Source organism: Desmodus rotundus, chromosome 2 (genome assembly GCF_022682495.2).
Source record: "Desmodus rotundus isolate HL8 chromosome 2, HLdesRot8A.1, whole genome shotgun sequence".
In the NCBI taxonomy this organism is placed as follows: Eukaryota; Metazoa; Chordata; class Mammalia; order Chiroptera; family Phyllostomidae; genus Desmodus; species Desmodus rotundus.
This window is the reverse complement of record NC_071388.1, coordinates 158,457,125-158,480,591: the sequence shown is the minus strand read 5'-3', so window position 1 is coordinate 158,480,591 and position 23,467 is coordinate 158,457,125. Positions and strand designations below refer to the sequence as shown.

Here is a 23,467-nt window from a genome sequence, read left to right as displayed (position 1 = left end):
TCTTTTTTCCTCTCTTCCCCCTCTCTAAAAATAAAAAAAAAATCTTAAAAAAAAACAACGAATAAATTTGTTCCTAAAATACAGCAGAACTTTATTGACTTGGTAAAACTTTTCAAGATATTTATAGTATTAACAGGTTGGTATTTCTTTATTTTCACTTCACTTGACTTCCTTGCTGAAAGGAATCATACTTTATTTTAATTTATGAAAATAATTTACTTTGTAATATGTTTCATTTTAAATTACTTCTAATTTTCACCTTTTTAAAAATCTTTAACAGGCCTCAACAAATAATGAAAGCTCTAATCATAGTTTTGGAAGCTTGGGATCTTTAAGTGACAAAGAATCAGAGGTAAGTAACTTCATTTTAAATACGGTGTTGTTAAAATAAAAGTTGAATCACCCTTTTAAGAAATTAAATAGGTTTTTTTCCCATCATTATCTCTTGTGCTAAATGTTAATGCTTTTTAAAGTATTTTTTTGGAGGAGCATTTTATTCTGCCTGTGAAGCATAGCATTCAGACCGAAGACTGTATTTGACATTAGAAAGAAAATAGTTTTTTTTTGTTACCTAGCTGAACTTGTGGTGTAGGTGTTCTTAATGGAAGACAGTTACTAGCCATTCATAATTCTAGGAGATGAAGGTGGTTTTTGAAATACATTGTTTCACAGTTTCCTATTTCTTATTAAATCCTTTTAGCGTGGCTCTTGAGTAAGGGTTTGCTTATTACTTTTTGAGATACAGATACAAGGTTTTTTTCTCTTTGTGAAATCTCTTGTGGAGTTTCATGCTGTTGATTTTCACATTTCTTACTTAAAAATATCTGAAAAATCTCCCTTCCCGTCCATTTACGGACCCCACTAAGAAAAATACACTGAATTTTGTAAGTAGGCATTTGGATCCATGGTAGAGTTCACATTGAGCATGATATACTTGGTGGTATCTTTAAAAAATGTGTAGACAGGAATGTCTGAGTTTTAGCATTTACTTATTGATGCTGCAACTTTACTTTTGTGGCTGTAGCTTGTAGTAGTGTCTGTTCTCAAATTATAGACTTCTCTCTTTTTGGTGTATATGTGTGTATGTGTCTGTGTATATGTTTTCCCTGTCAATGTTAACTTATTTCTACTTAATCCATTTTAGTCTTTTTTTTTTTTAATTTGGGTTAGTGTAGATCTATAACCTTGATAATACCAGAATGTCATTAGCACTCAGTAACTCTTAGCCATTCAGTTCTGGTGTTCAGTGGAAAGGGAATATCAAAGGTGGCATCTTTGTAAGCCCTATGTTATGGAAAGCATTTAGGAATCTCCGGGTAGACAGTTCTGTGCAGTTCTGTGCAGGCACCCTGACGCTCCTAAGGAGTGTGGCATAGGGCTCTCACTCATCAGGCTTTCCCTTCCACAGAGACAACTGGCAGGCAGCTGAAAGGACTGTGCAAGTGACGGACTTTATCTGCAGTAGGTTCCCTTGAGGTAAGCGTTAGTAGCCCCTAAAGTACCAGACTGTCACAGTTTAGTTTTTTTAAATTAACACATTTATACTGAGACTTTAAAAATTATAGGTTTAGATCTAGACAAAGTACAGTTTTTCAAAAACTATATCAAGAATGTTTTCATTTTATATTTCTTGGACTTTGAAATATTTCTTGATATTTCCAGATTTGGGTCTGTTTAGTAAATTCACATGCCTCCTCTTTCACAGGCTTCTATGTTATAAAGAGCAAAAAAATAATTTTACATATTTCCTCTTTCTGTTCACCAAATCTGGTGTTTCTGATTTTTTTAAATAGTAAAACAGTAAAAAGTTGGATCACCTATAACATATATTTCTATGTTTTTTATAGATGCAGTATTTGATTCCTTCAAAAGAATCACTCTGTAAGAAAATAGCACTTCCCTTTAAAGAATTGCAAGAATCATTTTTGGCTAAATTTTTAATTAAAAAAAATTTTTTTAAGACCATAGTGGCACTTGCAGTGAAATACAATTTGGTTCACCATTGGATGTACTTAGCTTTATTTATATAGAAGTCTTGCCATAGGGGCAGCAATGAAAAATCTTAGTATTTTGAGTTTTGCTGTTCTGTGTTCTGTATTTGGAAGTTTTAGAAATTAACGGTCTAAGTCAAGTGGCACAATATTTAAAAAATAACTACAGATTATACATTTTCCTTAAGATTTGAAGAAGCAAATTTTTTTAGTCTTTCCATTATAAGAAGCCACATGTCTGGAAAATGAGTCCCAGGTTTTATTTCTTCTATACTGCATACCTTAATTATTGAATTCCTTTGCAGTGAAATTTCATACAAATCATAATGCAGATATCATAGGCCATTAAGTTGTTGGGAGTAAACAATAAATTGCAGAGGCTTTTCTTTTTTCCCTGTACACCAAGTAGTACAGTTTATGTAGTATTTCATTGTCTTCTGATGTCATTTTATTCTTTTGGTAATCCATTTCCTAATCATTACTTTTTAAAAAATAATAGTTTTTACTTTTATGGACACATAATACTAAAAGCTTCATTCATTTATCTATTTTTAAAAAGCAATTCTCTACCACCCATTTTTTCCACACTCCTCTGTTTTTTTAGCTTTTCTTCCTGGTATTTCCACATTTTATAACGTAAATAATGTGCATAACTTGCTATTTTGTTTTATCAGTTAGCATTGTCTGTTGAGTCCCTCTTAGTATTTATGAAGCTTTTAGCTTTCCCTACTCTGTACCCTCCTAGTACTCTTCAGTTGCCCAGAACCCTACTGTATTCTATTATCCTTTTACTATTAAAACTGGAAAACATCTGATATTTACTGTTAGGCTAATTGAATCTACTCTAACTGAAATTTTTCATTTCAGTTAATATATGAATTACTTCATAAATGGATTTGCCTTTACTTCTAAATGTAGATATAGGTTCTAAATGTAAGTTCTAAATGTAGGTTTTTGTTAATGAAATTGCCTATAGTAGGTAGGAAGATGTTGATTTGTTTTGCTTTATTTTACATCAGTCTAGGTCTATTCAGCAGGCTCCAAAAATTCATTTTATTTTCATTAAGCATTTATTACTTATCTACTACCTTTTAACCTCTGCCCAAGCACAGAGAATGTAAATATGAATAGGGTATTATCTCTGCCTTCACAAGAGATCAGTGTTAAGTAGGACAGACTACTTTATAAACAGTGTGGACTGCTAAAATAAGTGTAAGCAAGGACATGGTGCTATGAGATCAAAGAGCAAGAAAGCCCTAATTCCATCTGCCTGCAAAGGAGAGGAGGGAGGAGAAGAGAGGTCTTCCTTCAGAGAAACAATGATGGTTGTTACGGAAGGCTACGGATTCATTCTGAGGACAAGGTCAAAGTATGAGAAGGCAGGCAGAGGGACTAGGATATGCTTTTGCTTTTGCATGGAAGCATGGCAAGTAGTTTTGTTCAAGATACAGGGCAGTGATTCTCAACCCCAGCTGGACTTCGGAGCCCCTGATACCACACTGCAGAGGTGATTCAGATGGTTTGCAATCTTCTGATACAGGGAGGATATGCATGAAGGGTGAAAGATAGGCAGGGGTCAGGGTTTGAAAGAAAGCCCTTTTATTTCATAGCAAGGGATTTGGGCTTTTACCTGGGTGATGGAGAGTTGTTAAAGTGTAGGGGCTGAGGGAAGACAAAATAGAAATAAAGAAGTCCTCCCTGGGTGGCAGTGTAGAGGATAGGACTGGAGGGAAGTTAAACCTAAGTTGGGAAGATCATTTACTTTAGGAATACCATGCCTTTACAAAACTCCAGACCTTAGAGGCTTAATATTAGGAGGAAAGACTTCAAATAAGAGGGGTTCTGATTTAGTGTTCTCAAGTTTGCCTTTTGGATATCCTCCTCCTTCAGATTCTCTAACTTTGCTTATTGATGCTATCACCACCCAGGCCCATGCTTCTCAGAGTTTAATGTGCAAGTGAATTACCAAGGATTCTTTTGTGTGTAGGTCTAGGGTGGGGGTTTGCATTTCTCTAACAAGCTCTCAAATTCTGCTAGATTTTAAAAGTAGAATCAGTAGGGTTTGATGACTAAATGAGAGAAAGAAGGAACGGAAAGAGCCTAGGATTATTTAAAGGTACATAACTTTAGATGATAACTTGGGAAAGAAAGAGGTCAGGCTGTAGATAAAGACTTAGGAGTTTCTACATAGGTATGAAATGATTGGGTTGTCTGAGGGTTCCTGGGGACCCAGCGACTCTTTCAGGGGGTCCACGAGGTTAAAACAATTTTATAGCAATGCTAAGATATTACTTAGCTTTTTAAAAATAATGCTAAGACATATTTGGCTTTTTAAAACTTTTATTTTCTTCTGAGTTTACAATGAAAATTTCCAGAGGCTGTATGACATGTGGTATCATCACTGACAATGTATGGATTCTCTACTTGTGAGTTCTGGTGTTTGAAAGCTTTTTAGTTTTAAATGCTAAAATAGTAAATATCGATGGTTATAAGCCACATAAATAAAAGCTTTTGGGGGCCCTTAACAGATTTTAGGAGTTTGTAGAAGACTCTTGAGACCCAAAAGTTTAAAAACTGCCTTTATAGATGAACTTGTGACAGTTTGTGTAACTGTAGGAAATGTTATCAGGCAAGATGGGTATGTTGGAGAAAGGAGGTGGATAGATAGTAGGAAGAAAAAGGAGAAAATGAAGAAGAATTGAGTGTCTTGAAGTCACATAAGATAATGACGGTAAAAAGTGACTAAGATTTTGTTGCTTAGGCTTAGTTTTAGTATATTAATGGTAGCAAGATGCCAGGTTATAGTTGGTCAAGGAAGCATGGGAAAGTGAGGAAATCATGGCAGCTAATATTGACAGCTTTTGGCAGAATCTTGACTGAAGGAAAGGATACAGTATCGAGAATCTTAACAGGCTTGACATGCTATGTGTGAAGGAAGAGGGTCATAGCAGAGCTATGATGAGACAAGAAAAGTGCTGAAGAGAGAGGAGAAAATTGAACCAGAACTTAACATGTTTTCCTTGAGGCGGTGTGAATGGTGAGACCCAGACCCTGGCAGGCAGGGTGAGTTGTAGGCAGAAATGAATATGGACAGCCTTTCTCCTGATGGATGGACTTCCAAACCTAATAACCTTTCTCTTACTTCACAGTGAAAATAGAGGTTATCAGTGGAAGCAAAAAATTATGAGTGGATTTTGGGAGTGAGGGGAATGATACCAATTTTATGAGAGGGACAGGGAAGAGAGTGTGAGGGAGAAGGGTCACTCATCCTTTTAAAAAATGTTTTAGAATGCCCTTAGGAGTTAGAAACTTCATCTGCGTGATTTATCTGCTAGGTAAAAGTCCAGATTATTTTGTGAGGACAAGAGAAGGAGCCCCAAGTTGTAGAAGCTGCCTTGATCCGCAGTTCTTGCAGAGTCCTTCCGTGTCTAAACACAAAGACCTTTACTTTCTCTAAATTTTGTACAATTGCTATTCCCACTCTACCTTACCCCGCGATGCTAAGATAAATTGTGTGTCTTATGTAGCTCATTTGGAATGTGTAATGAATATTAGTACCATAACCATTCCTTCTCCCTCCCTCTCTTTTGGGATGTTGTAGAATATGGTTCTGTGCTTTATTTTATTTCTTAACTGAGGTGGGATATTTGTGACTGAATGTAAGTATCATTGAACTATATCATCTTGAATAATGTTGGAGAAGCACATTTCAGTCTACATGTGCGTGTATGCTCGCATACAGTGTATTACATAATAACGTTTGTAAAGCAGACACACATGCCAGATTCTCTTTTTGCCTCAATTTAATCTTTATCTTCTATATAACTTTAGTCAGAATTGAAGACCTTAAAACACATTCCGTCTCTATTTTCCCTTCCTCCTGGGTGAGTATCAGTTCTTTAACTCCCTTTCCTTAACACCCTGGAATTGAATTACTATTTATTTTTGATCCAGGTACATTTGGGGATTTTTGATTATTTAGGATTAAGGATATTTTAAGTAGTAGATACATAGAAACTGGGACAGTTGTTCCATCTAGGCATCTAAACTTAGATCCACTTTCAGAAGTGTAATAATTGTAAGGAAAGAATATAATATAGATATGATGCCTTGATTGTCTTAATTTACCTCTTAACAATGATTAATGAAGGCCATTTTATAAAAGAAGATCTGATTAGCTTTATCATTTGAATTAAGTTTTAAAAGTAGTCTTGGAACTTAAATATTTCCCCCTCATTTGAGTTAAAGTTATGGTATTGAAGACAATTTGAAGCACTAATGCTTTTGTTTTGTTCTTTTTTGGTGTGCGGGACAATGCTTCAACCACCTGAGCCGCCTGGCCAGGGCTCTTGTTTTGTTCTTTTTTAAAAAGACTTTTTAAAGGGCCACATTTTGTGTGATTCATTTGCATATTTTACAGGAAGTAGAAATTTAGAAAACTAGGGAATTAGACCTAAAACTAACTTGGACCTAGCTTGAGGAGGGCATTATTTCTATTTCTGGAATTAGTGATATTGTTTATAGAATTATTTAAGTAAGTTTTTAGAAGTAAATTCTCCTTTTTTGAAGATGGTATTTTAAAATTAACACATGAACATGTATAAACTGATTAAATGGGTTCTCTTCTGTTCTTAGTAAATTGGCTAGATTAGGAGAGTGATAAGAATATTTTGTTTTTAACCTTGTTTTTATGTACACATCTATCTCTACTTTTTCCTTTTTTCCCTCTTAATAGTATTTAGTTTGAATGTTTTCTCGGTGAACACTTAGGTAATCAGGATTGATTGGAATTTATGATTCTGTTTGAAAATAGAAGTAATACTGGCCTTAAGTTTTAGGTTTTAGATTTTTTTAATTCATTAAACTGTTATTCGTCTATATATGTATTTGTTATAATCTGGACAAAATTTTTCTTTAATGTCTTAGTCTGAGCACCCAGTAAGAAAGAAGAAAACTTGGAAAATGAATTTAATGATATATAGTCTAAGTGTCACTGAAAGTTATTATTTTTATGCCTATTCCCCCTGAATGAATTACTTTGTTTTTTTACCTTATTCTACTTAAATCTGTTCAGCTTCTCAAGATTGTTAGACATCTAGTTGTTTTTAAGAAATATTCTGTTTTCTGCTGCCTACATTATTTTCTAAAATGTTTTAGCCTGATAAATGATCTTCGTGGTGTTATATTTGATGAGTTCCACTGTTTTCTCCTTTACTTATCTTCCTGCTGGTAGTATTTTCTTACTATGTTAGGTGGGCCAAACCATAAGTCTTACGAAGTATTATTATGTCATTTGTTTTATTAAGACATTGTATATAACACTGTTGCCATATACAATGTACAGTATCGTTGTCTTGAAGGAGAGTACTCTGTGTGCATGTAAAATTGTGTATTTTGTAACACTAATACATTATTTCAGTTGGGGAATAAATTCTCTTATTAAAACTAATAATCATTTTTATAAATGACAGGATTTAAATTTCCCATGAAATCCTGAAATTACATTTAAAATTTTTACTTTATTTAAAAAGAGAAAACTAACTCTACCACTATACATTAAAGGACATGCTGTTATATATGAACTATATTCAGCTGTAAGTTAGCATGTCTTACCCTAAAATATGTTATATGATGGGGGCCACGCAAAGGAAGTGAGTCTGTCCTGGAGAATATACATGTCCTTAGTCTCCCAGAAGGAAAAGTGAATTGGAAACCAAATGCAGGTCTAGTATCGGCTCTGTGGCTCTGTTTTTATAAAGGTCAAGGACCATTGGTCAGAATCATCTGAGAAGCCTTTCAAAGTATAAGTACCCAGGCTTCCTGCTTGGAAATTCTAATATACTCTGTCTAGATAATCTTGCAATTTCTTACAAGTCATAAAGTCTTGAAATGATAGTTTAGTAAACCATTTATTTATCAAGTAGACATATAGGTCATTTAGTGTAACTGGTTGGTTTTAGAGCAAGAAAGTTCTAAGCCAATTGATTAAAACAAGATTAGAAGAGAAAAATGCCAGGTCATTTTAAGAATGAAGACATACTTTAAAGAGGAACTTGGTATAGTTCTCAAACATACTAGGTGGTCAATAAATATTTGTTGAGTGAATTTTAACATCACTTTAGTTGTAACATGGAAGTTTTTGTGTTGACTGTGAATGATTCTTATATATTCGTCAAAACAAGGTTTCTACACTTGAATGTTATTCTCATTTGGGGTCAGATAATCTTTGGGGTGGGGTGGGTGTGGGATTGTCCCGAGCAATGTAGGATGTTCAGCAGCATCACTAACGCATTAGGTATCTGTAGCCTGCAGTCGTGGCAACCAAAAATATCTCCAGATATTGCCAAATATCCTCTGGGGGTCTGGGCAAATCTCCTCTGAGAGAACCATTAATGAAGAAGAGAAAATAAAGTTTTAACACTTTACCTATGGAGCTAGATTATAACTGTGTAAGTTTAACATCTCTAAGTATGGAAACAGTAGCCTAGAAGGATTAATTACTTTGCCCAAAGATAATAAGTCAGCAGTCAAAATGATAATTCCCAAGTGTCTCTTATTTCAAAGTGATACTCAACTGATGTGTATATTCTCTCTGCATAACTGAAATAGTGTATAACTTATTGGTAAGATAAATGACCCTAGTTAGTCCTAGAAAAAATGGTATTCTTTTTTGGAAATACTCAGATTTAAGGTGATTTATAATAATCAAATTTGACAATCCAAGATATGCCTGGACTAACAACAGCACTTCACAAATGTTTTATCTGATATATATTGCTTTTAGATTGAATTTTAAGGTTGTTTGGCATAAGTTGACATTACTGAGAAATTTGGTTTCAATATTCTATACTATAGAAGAATTTTTAAAATAGTAGATGTATTTTTATGTCAGTAGAACATAGTGATTATTTTACTATTTTTTGTTTTTGTTTTTTGATGAGGCAGTGTTTTGTTTTTTTAAGATGTTATTTATTTTTAGAGAGAGGGAAAGAAAGGATAAAAGAGAGGAGAGAAACAACGATGTGGAGAGAGGCCTCTCGCATGCCCCCAACGGGGGACCTGGCCTACAACCCAGGCATGTGGGTTCTATTCCCAATCAGGGAATAGTTATAACTTACTCCACTGGGCCACACCAGCCAGGGCTATTTTACGATTTTTTTTAAGATTAATTCAGGTTTTCTAAAAATAATTCAGTAACCATGACAACTGGTTGGACTTCTTATATATCCTAATGAGTTTTCAGCTGTATGTCACAATTTTGGTCTTTAATTCATAATGGAAGATTATATAAAGAATAATATTAGAGCTTCTCTAAAATGGAATATGCAGGAAATATATGACATTATTCTAAATGTAGATGACTGTTGCTAACTAATCATGATGATACATCAGCATCACTTTTGGAGGTTTTTAAAAATAAGAATTTCTCTGGTCTCTTTCCAGAAATGGTTGAATTTGGAATGGGGACTTGAGTATGAACTTTAAATAAAAGTTTTATAAATGATTTTGATGTATAGCAGTGTTGAGAATCAGTGCTAATAAATGATAGAACAATTTCTATTAAAACATAAAACAAAGAATACCCTTTGCGACAGCATGGATGGAACTGGAGAGCATTACACTAAGTGAAATAAACCTGGCAGTGAGGGACAAATACCATATGATCTCACCTTTAACTGGAATGTAATCAACAAAAGAAAAAAGCAAACAAAATATAACCAGAGTCATTGAAGTTAAGAACAATCTAACAATAGCCAGAGGGGAGGGGGGAGGGGACAGTGGGGAGAGGGGATTACAGGAACTACTATAAAGGACACATAGACAAAACCAAGGGGGAGGGTGGAAGCAAGGGAGGGAGGTGGGTTTGGATAGGGTGGGGGGGAGGGGTGGGGAGAAAATGCAGACAACTGTAATTGAACAACAATAAAATAATTTTAAAAAATAAAAGAAATCATTTTTTTCTGATAATAAACATAGTATTGCCATAGAGAAAAGACATCAGGTAAACAGTTAAATTGGTAGGTAGTATTAGTGTTAGTAAGATTGATGTTGCCTTTTTTGTTTGTTTGTTTGCTTTTTAATTTTTTAGAGAAAGGGAAAGGGAGGTAGAAAGGGAGAAAAACATCATCAATTGGCTGCCTCTTGCATGCCCCCAGCAGGGGACCTGGCCCGCAATCCAGGCATGTGCCCTGACCGAAATCAAACCAGTGACCTTTCAGTTTGGGAGGCTGGCACTCAGCCCATTGAGCCACACCAGCCGGGGCTGATACTGTCTTTGAAAGTACCCTTTGACAATGTCTTTAAACATGCATATTCTGTGACACAGCATTTACACTTGAGAGTGTCTTTCCTGAAGAATAATTGTGTAAGGACCTCTAATCATGGTCAAGGGAATGCCTGTAGAGACATATTATACAGGAGTGTGTCACTCCACTGTGAGTGTCACAAGGGGTGGGAACTTAGGAAATCCCTGTTCTAAATTTTACTATTGTAAGTGCTCTCAAAGTGCCAACATTTCCAGAATAAGTTATCTTGAATTTTGGGGTTGTTTTTTTTCCTTCATAGCAGTTGCTCTGCATGGCTATTTTATTCTGATTGTATGATTTGAAAACAACTTAAAAGATTATATGACTAGAGGAGAAGGTCCGGTTTTATTTTAATATTATGACTTGTACTAATTGACAAGTAAAAAGGAAAAGCCAGAGAAGGGAAAATGCCAAGATAGAGTTATGCTATGTAAATGGTAAAGAAAGTGGCAAACAACATGCATTCCACCAATCTCGAAGACTTAATACATATGCTTCTTTTAAATACATGTGAATGCATATTAAAATGGGTCCATGTGACAGGAGCTTTAAGAAGTCAGACTATGAGGACGGAAAGTTAAAAAACTACCTAAAATTGAGAGTAAGATTGTTTTAGTATTATATTTCCTTTACATACTGGTTTGGTTGTGGATGCTGGTATATTTGTGAAGGGAGTAAAGATCTTTAAGGCTTTAAAATACGAACTGGCATGCATTAAGTTATCTGTAAGACAGCTCACGTTTTAGTTGGGTGGCTACCCAATTTCATCTTAATAACTACCATCTTGGATATTATATATTATTAAATAATAAAGGGAATACAGCAGAAAATAGGCCACACTAAAAATTACTGATAAATTAATTGGATTTATATTGAATAGCAAGGAAATGCTCTTATTTAGTTATAAGATCCCAAAATGTTGCTATATTGCTAATTTCAGTATAGCAGTGATCTTACAGGTGTCAAAGACTCAGGCAAACATATCTGGGTAATAGTTCTTGATAATATTAAAGTTTTGTCTTTTAGGCAAAGACGAAGTCTGTGAATTTCAGGTCATGCCAGCTCAAAATATTCCTCGACTTAGGATGTACATATTTCATGATAGTTTTTATCTTAATTTATATTGGATACAAAACAGCAAGGAAATTTTTACAACAGATTTTCAGTGTTCTTATAACACATTATTCTAACCTAATTTTTATAGCAACAGATTGGATGAAACTATATCTTATACATTTGATATTCTTGAATAGAACATCTATTTTACATTGACTTTTTTTAATAGGACTTTTTTTTTTAACTCCTCACCTGAAGACATGCTTATTGATTTTAGAGAGGGCAAGAGAGGGAGAGAGACAGAGAGAAACATCAATTGGTTGCTTCTTGTACACACCCTAACTGGGGTCCAGATCCACAACTTAGGCATGCACCCTGACTGGGAGTCGAACCTGTGGCTCTTTTGGTTTATCAAATGACGCTCCAACCAACTGAGCCACACTGACCAGGGCCTCTTTAATAACTTTTGAGGCACAGCCTCCTTGCCCCTAAGGTACCTCTGGAGGATAGTTTAAAAATCACAGATAGTATTCTGAATTCTTCCTCGGTGATGAGCCATTTAAGAGATTAAATATTTGGTAAGATTCTGCATATCCTAAATTCCCAAGATTCTAAAGCCCCCAGATAAGTTCATTCACAGATGAGTGACTCAGGAGAATTGGCAGCAGTAGGCTTGAGAGTTTTTGTTTTTAATATAGGTGTTCTCAGATTATTTAAACTCAGAATCAAAATACTAGTTGATACACATTTGCGTGAGGCTTAGTCATGTGATACTTAGGACCTTAGACTACAGTTTCTGTGGCTTGTAGTCTAGAACAGAGTTGCATGAGACCTTTTGAAGAAGAAATTTGCTTATTTTGCAAGCCCGAGTTGTGAGTCATTAGGGTAGAAGCTCCTGATCATTTAATAGGTGGCCCATGATTGAAGTTTTGAAAAACATAAAAGTACATGGATATTTATAGTAACAGAAGGATAACAATTTAAATCAGAATTTGAGTGCTCACTGACATTTGTAGAGTACACACTTCGTTCCAGATTAGTTTCAGGGGTACTACATAGTGATTAGACATTTATCAAACTTACTAAGTGATCTCTCCAAGTCTAGTAACCATCTGTCACCATACATAGTTCTTACAGTACTATTGACTCTGTTCCTTGTGCTGTACATTGCATTCCCATGACTTAAAATATATGGAATGCTTCGCAGATTTGCATGTCATCCTTGCACAGGAGCTGTGTCGTGCTTATCTTTCATGTATCGTTCCCATTTTAGTCTTATGTGCTGCTGGAGTGAGCACTGTTTATGTCTTTTTTAAAAAAGATCTAAAATATCTTCAAGTATATATTTAGTAAAATATTTAATGAATGTTATTCCAAATAAGCTTGACAATTTGCACATATATTGTGTCCTCCATCCGCACTCTCCTATTGGAGATAGCCAGTAAATGTAGCATTTTAATGGTTTTTAGACGCATGGCAGTAAATAAATCAAATTTTGTTCACCCCAGTGAAGCCACCCTATTATCCCTTCGCTTTGAAATGTAGTCTCTCAATCTGTCATTGATTCAGTTTTCCTTGTAATATGCTTTAGAAAATAATGTGTAGCCATTAAGAACATTATATATTTTCTTTAGCTTTTTCTGATAGGAAATGTTTCAACTGTAACTTACAGAATTGTTTTGTGTGGGGTTTTTTGTTTATTCAGAAATAGTCAAGTTTAAGGTAGAGTTCAAATGGGATTGTGCCATGCTTAAAAATTAGTATAAAACAATTCTGAAAAATCATTCTCTTCTTGACCCTAAATTACATTTTTTTACATAGACTGAGTTGGCAAGGATATGAATAAATTATTATTTGGTAATCCTTCGGTCTAATACAGATTTTTTAGGGTTCTTTGTAAAAATGTTAACTTAGAATTTTTAATTTGGTGCTCTTGTTATTCTGAGGAAAATAGAACATTGAGCATTGTTGAAGTTTGAGTGTTTTAATTTTGACAATGAGAAGTATTTTTGTATGGTTGATTCATTCAGTTCTTGATGTAGGGCATATAGCATGTGAGAGAAAAAAATGCATTTAGGCCTTGGAAATGTACAGAATTGGATTTGAATCCTGGTTACCTTGAGTAAGTTATTTATTTAATATTCGTGCATTTATCAAGTAATAATTATGTGCTGTGCATGTGGGTGGGAGCAGTGATGTGGGGAGAAGGTGTAACTCTTGTCTTTAAAGAATTCGGAGACTAGTAACGTTGACTCCAATCTCTGAATCTGTTATTTTGTTGGCAAAATGGAGATGAGATGACTTAAAACCTCCAAAATAATATTTAGAGGAACCATATATGCTCAATATGAGTTAGATTATGTATTGTCATTCATACTATTTAATCATAAACTACTCAGAGACATCAAAATAATGGATTAAGTCCTTTCCTTGTTTGGGAACCACATCGCCTGTAGAGATTTACTTAAGGTGTCTTGATGTTGCAAATACTCTTCATTCTGGAACTGGACACATGTGCCAAGCTTGTGGAATCTGAGCGCCCGTGCTGTTACCTTGTGCTCTGGGGTTTAATGCTGTCTAAGCACAACAGCAGCCTGTCAGCCTCCACAAAAATTCCTCGTTATTTTAGCCTGATGCAAGTACTTGCTATCAGTTAAAAGAACACATCTGTAATTTGAAAACGAGCCATCATGTAGGTCAGGGGTCTGCTAACTTTTTCTGTAAAGGGCCAGCTATTTTAGGCTTTGTGGGCCATAGGGCCTCTGTTGGAACTGTTGAGCTCGGATGTTGTAATGTGAAAGCAACCGTAGGAAATACATAGATGAACGAGTTTGGCTGTGTTCCAACAAAACTTTACTTATGGACGGTGAAATTTAAATTTCTTATAACTTTCATATCATAAAATATTGTTTTGATTTTTAAATTTTTTAATCATTTAAGAATGTAAAAGTAATGCTTAGGTTATAGACTCTACAAAACAGGTACCCAGACAGAGTTGACCAGTGGACTCTAGTTTGCTGACCCTTGTTCTAGGGGTAATCTATGAATTTTCTGTAAACTGTTAATTGGATAATAATTGTTAGGCATTTAGGTGAATAGTCCTGTTAGTAGTAGGGATTGTATATATCAGGGTTTGTGTTCTGCTTTATTTTTCCTTATCCAAGTTTACTTTTATAGACTATGTGTGAAGAGTAGAAAACAAGTAGGAAAAGCATGTTTTGTTGTTGCTATTTAGCCCTATTCAGTTAAGAATTTAAAGGGCACCTTTTAAAGGCTAATTACTCTCATATTTTTCATTTACCTCAAGTCAAGTTTTGTAAATGTAAACTTCAAGTAATGTGTACAAGGTGGTTTATACTTCAAATTTTAAAAATTTACAGAATAGGAAATTTGGGGTTTTAAATAAATTGTATGTAAGTACACATTTACTTTCTGTGAGTCCTATGGAGCCAAACAGTACAGGGGTGGGGCAAAAGTAGGTTTTCAGTTGTGAATATGTGAAACAATTTATTTTTGTATTACTTATTAATTATTGCATTGTTTTCCATATGGACAACTGTAAACCTACTTTCTCCCATCCTGTATTCTACTTTGAAAGTAAAAATAATTTTTATAATGACTATAATAATTTTATATAATGAAACTGTGGTTTAAAATGCTGTTAACTTTGCTTTCTGTAGACACCAGAGAAGAAACAATCGGAATCATCCAGAGGAAGAAAGAGAAAAGCAGAAAACCAGAATGAAAGTAGTCAGGGTAAGTGAAGCAGAATCTTCCTTCAGACCCAATAGGCATTTATAATTATTGTGTTTTTTAACTAGTTAATAGTTTAAATATAAAATAACTTTTCATGATTTTTAAAGCTATTACGTAATTCCTACATTTAATAATAGTTTAGGAATGTACTTTGCATGTGAAATTGGAATCTTTTTGTACCATAGTGTGTGGTTACTGTTTAGGTTTTTTGACATTTCCCTTATTTTTTAAGATTAGAATTAATAAGTGTCATGTCCAAACCTGGCAAGCATTACTTTATAACTTTCATTTTTCTCTTTTTTATGTGATGAATCAGGATATTGACTAAAAACTTTAGATCTCACTTTAAAACAAGTACCCAAACTCACTCATCCCTTTTATTTACAAAGGAAAAGACTAAATAATTGAGAAACTTTTATTAAGGTATCATTTTTTTCTTTTGATATCTGTCCTTTATGGTTTTTGCATATCTACCTTTTGTAATGTGAGCTAAGAAAATTATTTTCTGTAGACTTCAAAATTTCTTACAATGGACAACAAAATACTATTGTCATTTAATTTGGCCATTCAAAATTAAATATGATAAAGTAGGCTCTTAACACATATATAATGATTTTATACACATATTACATGATTTGGGGCCATGAACATGTGACTTACTGGTGTTTTTACATGTGGCACTGGCACCAAGGAATGTATTTGTAGCATTTGTCTTTGCAGAAAGAAGGAATGAAGTCATTCTAGCACCTTCTCTGGTTGTGTGGTGTATTGTATCTCACTTTGTCCTGAGCTACTTTTTGGTTTTAGTGTAGTTGCTCCAAGTTCTGTTTTTGTTTTTAAAGATTTTATTTATTTTATTTTTTAGAGGGGAAGAGAGGGAAAGAAATGTAACTGTGTGGTTGCATCTAATGCGCCCCCTACTGGGGACCTGGCCTGCGACTCAGATGTCTACCCTGATGTGGAATCGAACCAGTGACCCTTTGGTTCCCAACCTGGCATTCAATCCACTGAGCCACACCAGTCAAGGCCAAGTTTTGGTTAATGGACTTGGAGCTTTGTTTAGTATAAAGATACATTAATTATGTCTGTTTCAACTTTAGATTTAAAAACACAATTTAAAGCAGGTCCAAAATATGGTGGGGCTTCTGAGTTGGTTAATCCAACCTATATCTTTAAGAACCCCCATGCGATTCTTTGTGGTCTGCCATATGTAGACTTGTCTGATTTTCTTACGGTTTTAGACTGGTTGTAAGTTTTAATTGGATTTACTGATACAAGTTTTCTCGCTCAATATTTGTGTTTTTTTTTTTTAATCCTCACCCAAGGATATGTTTATTCATTTAGAGAGAGACATTTATCAGTTGCCTCCTATACACCTCCTGGCTTGGGATTGAACTACAACCTTTTGGTGTATAGGACAATGCTCCAACCAACTGAGCCACCTGGCCAAGGCTCATATTTGCTTTAAGAAAAGGGCTGGATTAAAGGGCCTCTGGGACAGTATCAAGCATACAAACATTTGCATCGTAGAGGTACCCCAAGAATAGAGCAAAGAATTAAGAAAAGGGTTGGCTTTCTGTGTTTTTTTTTTTTTTTCTCTTTGAAGCAACCTTCAAACCTCCCCTGTCATCCAGAATTGGGTTGTGTGTCCATTCCAAAACCACTTGAACTTGTGTCCAGCAAAGGTATTATTGCCCTTAAAAAAAAATCAGGCCCATCTTGCCCTGACTGGTTGGCTTGGTGGTTGGAGCATCATCCCATATACCAAAAGGTTGCAGGTTCAATCCATGCTCAAGGCACATACCTGGGTTGTAGTTTAGATCCCCCAGTCGGGGCATATACAGGAGGCAATTGATTGATGTTTCTCTCACATTTCTGTCTTTGTCTGTCTCTCTATCTCTCTTTCCTTGTCCCCTCTTCTCTAAAATCAATAAACACATCCTCAGATAAGGATTTTTAAAAAATCAGACACATCTCTGAAATTGAAAATGGGTTAAAGTTCTCCTTAAATATAGGAAAGAGGATGATAACTGAACATAACTACATTTTTTCTCAGAAGGGGAACTAGGAATTGAGGCTGGATGGGAGTCAGCTTTCCCTAAAGTTATATGCACTGTGTACAGAAGGGAATATTAACAAAATTTGGGTTCAGTTGGGCAAACAGCTTCTGAGTAGGTAACCCCAATGTCTGTGTTCATTAAACAGCACTTCTTCAGAATCTGCAGGAAGGTTGTTACAGGCAGAAGGGAAATTCCTTTGGCATAATTTTTTTTGTCTTTTCTAACCTTTAAATAAACCTGTACAAAATTATTGTTCACAATTTCTAGGTAGCGTTTATAGTCCTGAGTTCTTACGTAGTTTTTTAAAAAAAATTCCCCTACCTTGTTCCAAGTAATGAATTTAAGGTTGTTGAGCTTTTAGTGTCTGCCATGACTAAGTAGCCACTTGAGCCAAAGCTGACCCGAGGTTGTTGAGCTTTTAAATGTATTGTTTGTTTACTGCAGTAATGCCTGGCACATAGTTACCACTCAAGATATATTTCTTGAATAATATAGGTGAATAAATGAATCAAAGTCAGTATTGAATTGATACGTCCATATGTTTTTATTGCAAAAAATCAAGTTTTATGCAAAACTTTTGATTTCATGGTATCGTAATGTTTTCTTTTTTAACTTGAAAAAATCGTGTATTCTATATAGTTCCAATGAAAGGTGGATTAAACCCATCCAAAAAAGCATCTTAAAACGCCATATTTATTTTCAACTTCCTAATTCAATTTTTGTAAAACTGAGTCCATTTTAGAGCAAAACTTTTAATTAAAGAACTGTGATCACTTTATCAATAAATGGTCGTGTAAGTAAAATATTTAAAATCTAGTTTTTTAAAAAACAGCCTGTAAATTTGGAAGTACTTTTTAGAGACTAAAACCATTTTTAAAAGGAGCATTCATATTAAAGCATGTTATTGTTAGTTATGGTTTGTGTTAACAAAAGCTTTTTTATTATTATTTGCAGGTATGAATCAGTTTGTCTTAGATTTTTTTTAATTCATTGCTTTGTTTTAATGAAAGTAGGAGACATTAAGCAATATTATGACTGACTTTAAATCTATAAAACTTTTTACTTTTATATTTTAGGAAAAAGTATTGGGGGACGTGGCCACAAAATTAGCGACTATTTTGAAGTAAGTTCATTAAGGAACATCTCTAGTTCCTAATACAATTCTGCTATGGGCTGAGATAATTTCTTTGAAGCACAGGGTCAACTTTTGATTATCTATTTGATTAGAGCATAGGTTCGGTCTATGTAATGTCCTGTCTTCCTGGGAACATTAAAATTTACTTCTGCATTGGTATAGTACATACATAATTTTCGAAGTATTTTATCACATATTTGCTTATAACAACTTGGGTGATAAGCAAAATAGGTGTTTACAGATGGGGAAACTGAGGACCACAAATACAAAGTAGCCTACAGAAAGAAAGATTCTAAGTGAAAAAGCAAAGAGTAGAACTTAAAATCTCTAACAGCCACTTGTTCAGAATTGTATCTCCTGTCGATACAGGCTTTACTACACTACAGCAACATTTGAGCCCTGTGGATGGAGATTAAATAATGTCAATCTAAGAGTTCCTGAAAATAATAAACAGTGGTAAATTTAGATTGTAACCCAATCCTGGAATGTTTCCTTGCTTCTACACAGAAACACTCTAGCTACCAGTTTCACATTATAAAACATTAACGTTATTATTAAAACAACAAGCATCATCTACTCAGTTGGAAAATACGTGTGTGTGTGTGTGTGTGTGTGTGTGTGTGTGTTTACTTTACAATGAGAAGAGAATTTGCTGATTGGAGGAAGGGATACATTTAAAAAACATTTTTTTTCTGCCCTCCATTGTTTTTTGGGTTTACAGAATCTAAGGTAAAATTGTTGACGATGATGAGATACCTAATACTCTTTAGTGGAGGTTATTCCTTCAATGTTAATATCATTAAGAATCTTTGCCAAAGGTAGGATCAGTTCAAATAAAATCTCAAGACTCTTGAATGCCTACTATGTGCTGGGCGTTATGCTGGGCACTATAGATTTTTTTTAAAAAAGACAGAAAAGAAAAAATTACACAAAGCCCCTAGGTTATAGAAAGTTGTTTAATGATCACACTAGGAAGTCCTCATCTCTGCTGCTCATGCCTAATACCCTGAGAGGAAGCCAGTAACAGCAAATTTTCTCCTCCTGTTCTTGATACAGAAACATGAGAAATGAAAAAGGTAGCTATGGAACAGATTAAGTGGCTTCCCTCCCTATGTAGCTAAATCATGCACTGTAAACATGTCATGCATGTAAGAAAAGATCGATTTTTATTTGATTTTATACTATTAAAGGGAAGGAACTTTTATACAGTGCTATGAACATTTAGATACATAACAGATCTTGAGAATGATGCTTCTGTTTTAGGTGGTTGATTATGTTTACTAACATCTACATGTAAATGTGTTAAGTTTTGGGGGATTAGGGTTTCTGCTGGCTCAACAAACAATGTTACAGTGTCATTGTGTCAGTGCTATCTTGTAATTCTTGAAGTTATTGTTGAGTTTCAGACTTTAGTTTCGTGCTAAAATTTGAAAGAAATACAAGATATGTTCATTGTTTGTGGGGGGAATTTATTTGTCTTTGAGTCTGCCACAATAACAAGTTATATATAGTTAGAAGTTCAAGAAATAAGGGCCTGTATAAAATACAATCTTGTCATGTTCTTATGATCAATCAGTATTATCTCTAGAATCTTTTAGGACTTGGCTGTGACTAACATTACTTTTGCTTTTTTTTGACCTATTTAAAGGACTACTGAATTTAATTTAAAATAAGATATATTTAAATTAATTCTTAATGCTATGTCTAAAATAACATTTATCTAAACCTGTTTTAATAGTGATGTTTCTTTCTTTCCCTCAGTACCAAGGTGGGAATGGCTCAAGTCCAGTAAGAGGCATACCTCCTGCAATCCGTTCTCCTCAGAATTCACACTCACATTCCACTCCTTCTTCATCTGTAAGTTTTTGCATGCATGGTCATTTGTCTAGGGAGTTCTGTATACCATCTAACTTTTATAATTTGTTGTCTTTATTGAGAACTTCTGTTTACATTGTTTATCTTTTCAGGGATCATTCTGTGTGGCTGAGTCCTTTTCAGTGATCTAATATTATTAGAACTTTATTCCTGAAAGTGAGATTCCTCAATTAAAGTTTTCCTGAACTAACTATATCTAAGAAGTAATGTGTCTGTAAAAGAATGCTGTTGGTCCTGTGGGGACTAATATGAAGACTCATAGCGATCCATGTTCAGTTACATAGTTCTAAATTTTACCTTTCTTAGGAATTAAATTTCTCAACCATTAAAATGATAGCATAATTCCTTTCTGGGTATCCTTAAGAAAAAGATAGGTAACCGTCAGCCTTGGATTATTTAGTTCAGTATAGGATGAGGGTCTTGGACCTGAAAATTATCTTACAAATTCTTTGGTTTGTTTCTAACATTTTATGACCTAGTTCTTTCATCTGCATTGCATTGTTTTACATACTGGATTTCATTTTTCTTTACTTTCATTATGTGAAAGTTCAGTGGCTAACCAGAATAACAACATTGGCTTTTAGTAGTTTAAAGACGAATTAAAGATTTTTGAAAATCAGAGTATCTCTTATTTATTTAAGTACCCTGCTTGTACTTCCAGGGTACCCTATTGGTCCTTGTCTACAGACATATATTTCATTTTTTCTTAATCATTTTGTACCTTTGGACACACCAAAGTAAAGTGTGATATTCAACCATAAGTGTAAGAGTTGTGGTGGTAACATTGGTACAGTGATGTAATCTCCTGTTTTCAATGAATGTGTTTTAAAACTAGTGACTATATAAACCACAAAACTCATCGGTAAATTGATAATTATATGACATATGGGCATGCATTATTGTCTCCAGAACTAAGAGTTCTGCATTAAGATCTTTTCAGTTTTACTTTAATATTTTTGATTTAACATAATGTATTGGCCTTGTTTTATTTAACTGATTTAAAGCATTAAAATGTCTTTATGGCACTAGAATGTAACCGTGAGGGCAGGGAGTAAATGATTATCTTTCACTGGACATTATGTGAAGGAGGTACTCACTAAATGCAAATTGAATGAGTGGCGGTTAAAAGTTTTAATAAAGTCATCATGTTTTAATGAAGTTTATTATCTTGACAGAACCTTAAGAAATATTAAGTAGTTGTTGCTCAACAGAAACCTATTTTTTTCTTGCTAATGTAAAAATTTTAATATGTTTTTTTAAGGTTCGACCTAATAGCCCTTCTCCTACTACATTAGCTTTTGGGGACCACCCTGTTATACAACCAAAGCAGTTATGTTTTAAAATTACTCAGGTAAATATTTATTGAAATTTATTGGTATGATTTTTAAGAAACGAGTAACCAACTTTGTACAAACAACTCATATATATGTCTCCTCTTTGTTTTGGACATAGTCATAAAGTAAAACTATCCATCAAGTAAGCTTATTACTAAACAAAAGAACAGTTTGTCAGGAGTAAAAAATTGAAGTACCCAATTTACAACCATCTTGTCTTTTATTACACATTGGTTAAATACGTAGATGTTTTAAGTAAATTAAATAAACAAAACAACCATAATAATGCCAATTCTGTGTACTGATTCTTTTTGAACTTAACATCCAAGTACATATAATCAGTGTCTTCATGAAGCTCGTCTGTTTATTATAAGTGGACATCAAAGCCATTCATTTTGGGTGTCTTACGTTTATTCATGTATGCTACACACTTAATAAAAATATTTGAAAATTGAATTAATTGATATGTTTTTCACTTACTTAGTTTTATTAATTTTGAGTACTTTTTCATTTCAACTTTATACATGTGAGTTTTTGGATGACACTGTCTCAGACCGGGCACTGGGAGAGTTGATCTTTTTTGCCTGGCTGCCTCAGCTGCCTGATCTATTGACATGAGACTTTTATTGCTAGGTCATGTCTAAGCTGTTGCATGTGCATCAAAACTGCTACTACTTCTTTTTGGATGCTCTTTAGGCTACGATTATAACACGTACATTTGCTTTCAGTAAGTTAACAGCTCATGAAAGTTTTTGTCATGTTCAGAAATCAGAGCTGATGGCATAAAGTAGTGATTAGATTGAATTTTAATGATGACTATATCAATATTCTAAAATTTTAAATACTCTTTAGATGTTTCTTTATAAGTTTGTAGCATTTACATTTCTGATTAAAATTTAAACTGCATTGAGGCTTTTTGGGATAACCTTTATATACACACACAAAATAAAATATTTTCTTTGCTTTTTAGAATCAGAGTAAAATCAAATTTATGTTTACATGAAATGATATATATATAAAGGAGATAATAAAATAGCTTTCTTTCATTTAGACTGATCTCACAATGCTGAAAATAGCAGCATTAGAAAGTAATAAAAACCAGGACCTGGAAAAGAAGGAAGGTCGTATAGATGACTTGCTCAGGGTAAGTAGTAAGTCATGAAGGTTAAAAAAAAGACTATTTGGGAATAGTAAAACTGTTGGGAAAAGACTTAGCATTGTAAAAAATTCTATAGCTGGAAAAAAACATACGGCTTTTCTGGTTGTGAGTACCTGATTGAAAATTTCAACTTTAAAGTGAAAGTTATTTTGTTAGCTCTTTAAAATGTGAATTGAGAACCGTTGGAGAAATAGAAGGATGTTAATAAAAATTATTTTTATTTGAATAACTCATAAGACAGAGATAATCCATTTCATGTTAGTTTTAAAGTGAATTGATTTTTGTTACAAACCTAACTGACATTTGCTGTTTTACAAGATGAAGTAACTACTGCAATCCTGTGAGATTTTTAATGGAAACTTTATAAGAAGACCATCAAAAAGTGTACTTACATTATGAGGAAAGTGTAAAGCAGTGGTTCTTCTTGCTCATTAGAATCGCTGGTTGAGGGAAAGGAGTGTGGGAGGCCCTGGATCAAAGTACTGATGCCAAAATGCTACCCCAGGGGGCTCTGATTAAATTGACATAGAGTTTTATACTGGTAGTTTTAAAAGCGTCCCAGATGATTCCAGTTTAAGCTGGTATAGAGACTCAGTATAAAACCCACATCCATGATTCTACCATGGCGACCAGGACCTTTGAAACATCCAGTGTGCCTTTCCTGATTCCGTCACATTCACTGCCTCACATCCCTTTACCATTAACCACTATTCTACGTTTTGTATTTATTATGCTTTTGCATTTCTCTATAGTTTTATTTCTTATATCTGTACAGTCTTAACATTATTTCAGCCT

General features: G+C 34.1%; 1 protein-coding gene and 1 pseudogene across 2 annotated transcripts in view; one reads left to right on the top strand and one right to left on the bottom strand.

Annotated features, from left to right (window-relative positions):
- Positions 1–23,467, top strand: part of TLK1 (tousled like kinase 1) — a 131,585-nt gene that overhangs the window by 67,178 nt on the left and 40,940 nt on the right. The window contains exons 2-8 of one of the 2 annotated variants that reach the window (XM_053918773.1): positions 281–352; positions 1,409–1,476; positions 15,034–15,109; positions 18,246–18,292; positions 20,066–20,161; positions 21,441–21,530; positions 22,565–22,657. In XM_053918773.1, the coding sequence (XP_053774748.1) occupies positions 22,577–22,657 (81 nt within the window). In that variant the 5' untranslated portion in view covers positions 281–352; positions 1,409–1,476; positions 15,034–15,109; ... (2 more) ...; positions 21,441–21,530; positions 22,565–22,576. The remainder of the gene's footprint in view (positions 1–280; positions 353–1,408; positions 1,477–15,033; positions 15,110–18,245; positions 18,293–20,065; positions 20,162–21,440; positions 21,531–22,564; positions 22,658–23,467) is intronic. The other variant, XM_024561544.4, reaches the window with a different exon arrangement.
- On the bottom strand, positions 12,539–12,651 carry LOC112305851 (U6 spliceosomal RNA; annotated as a pseudogene).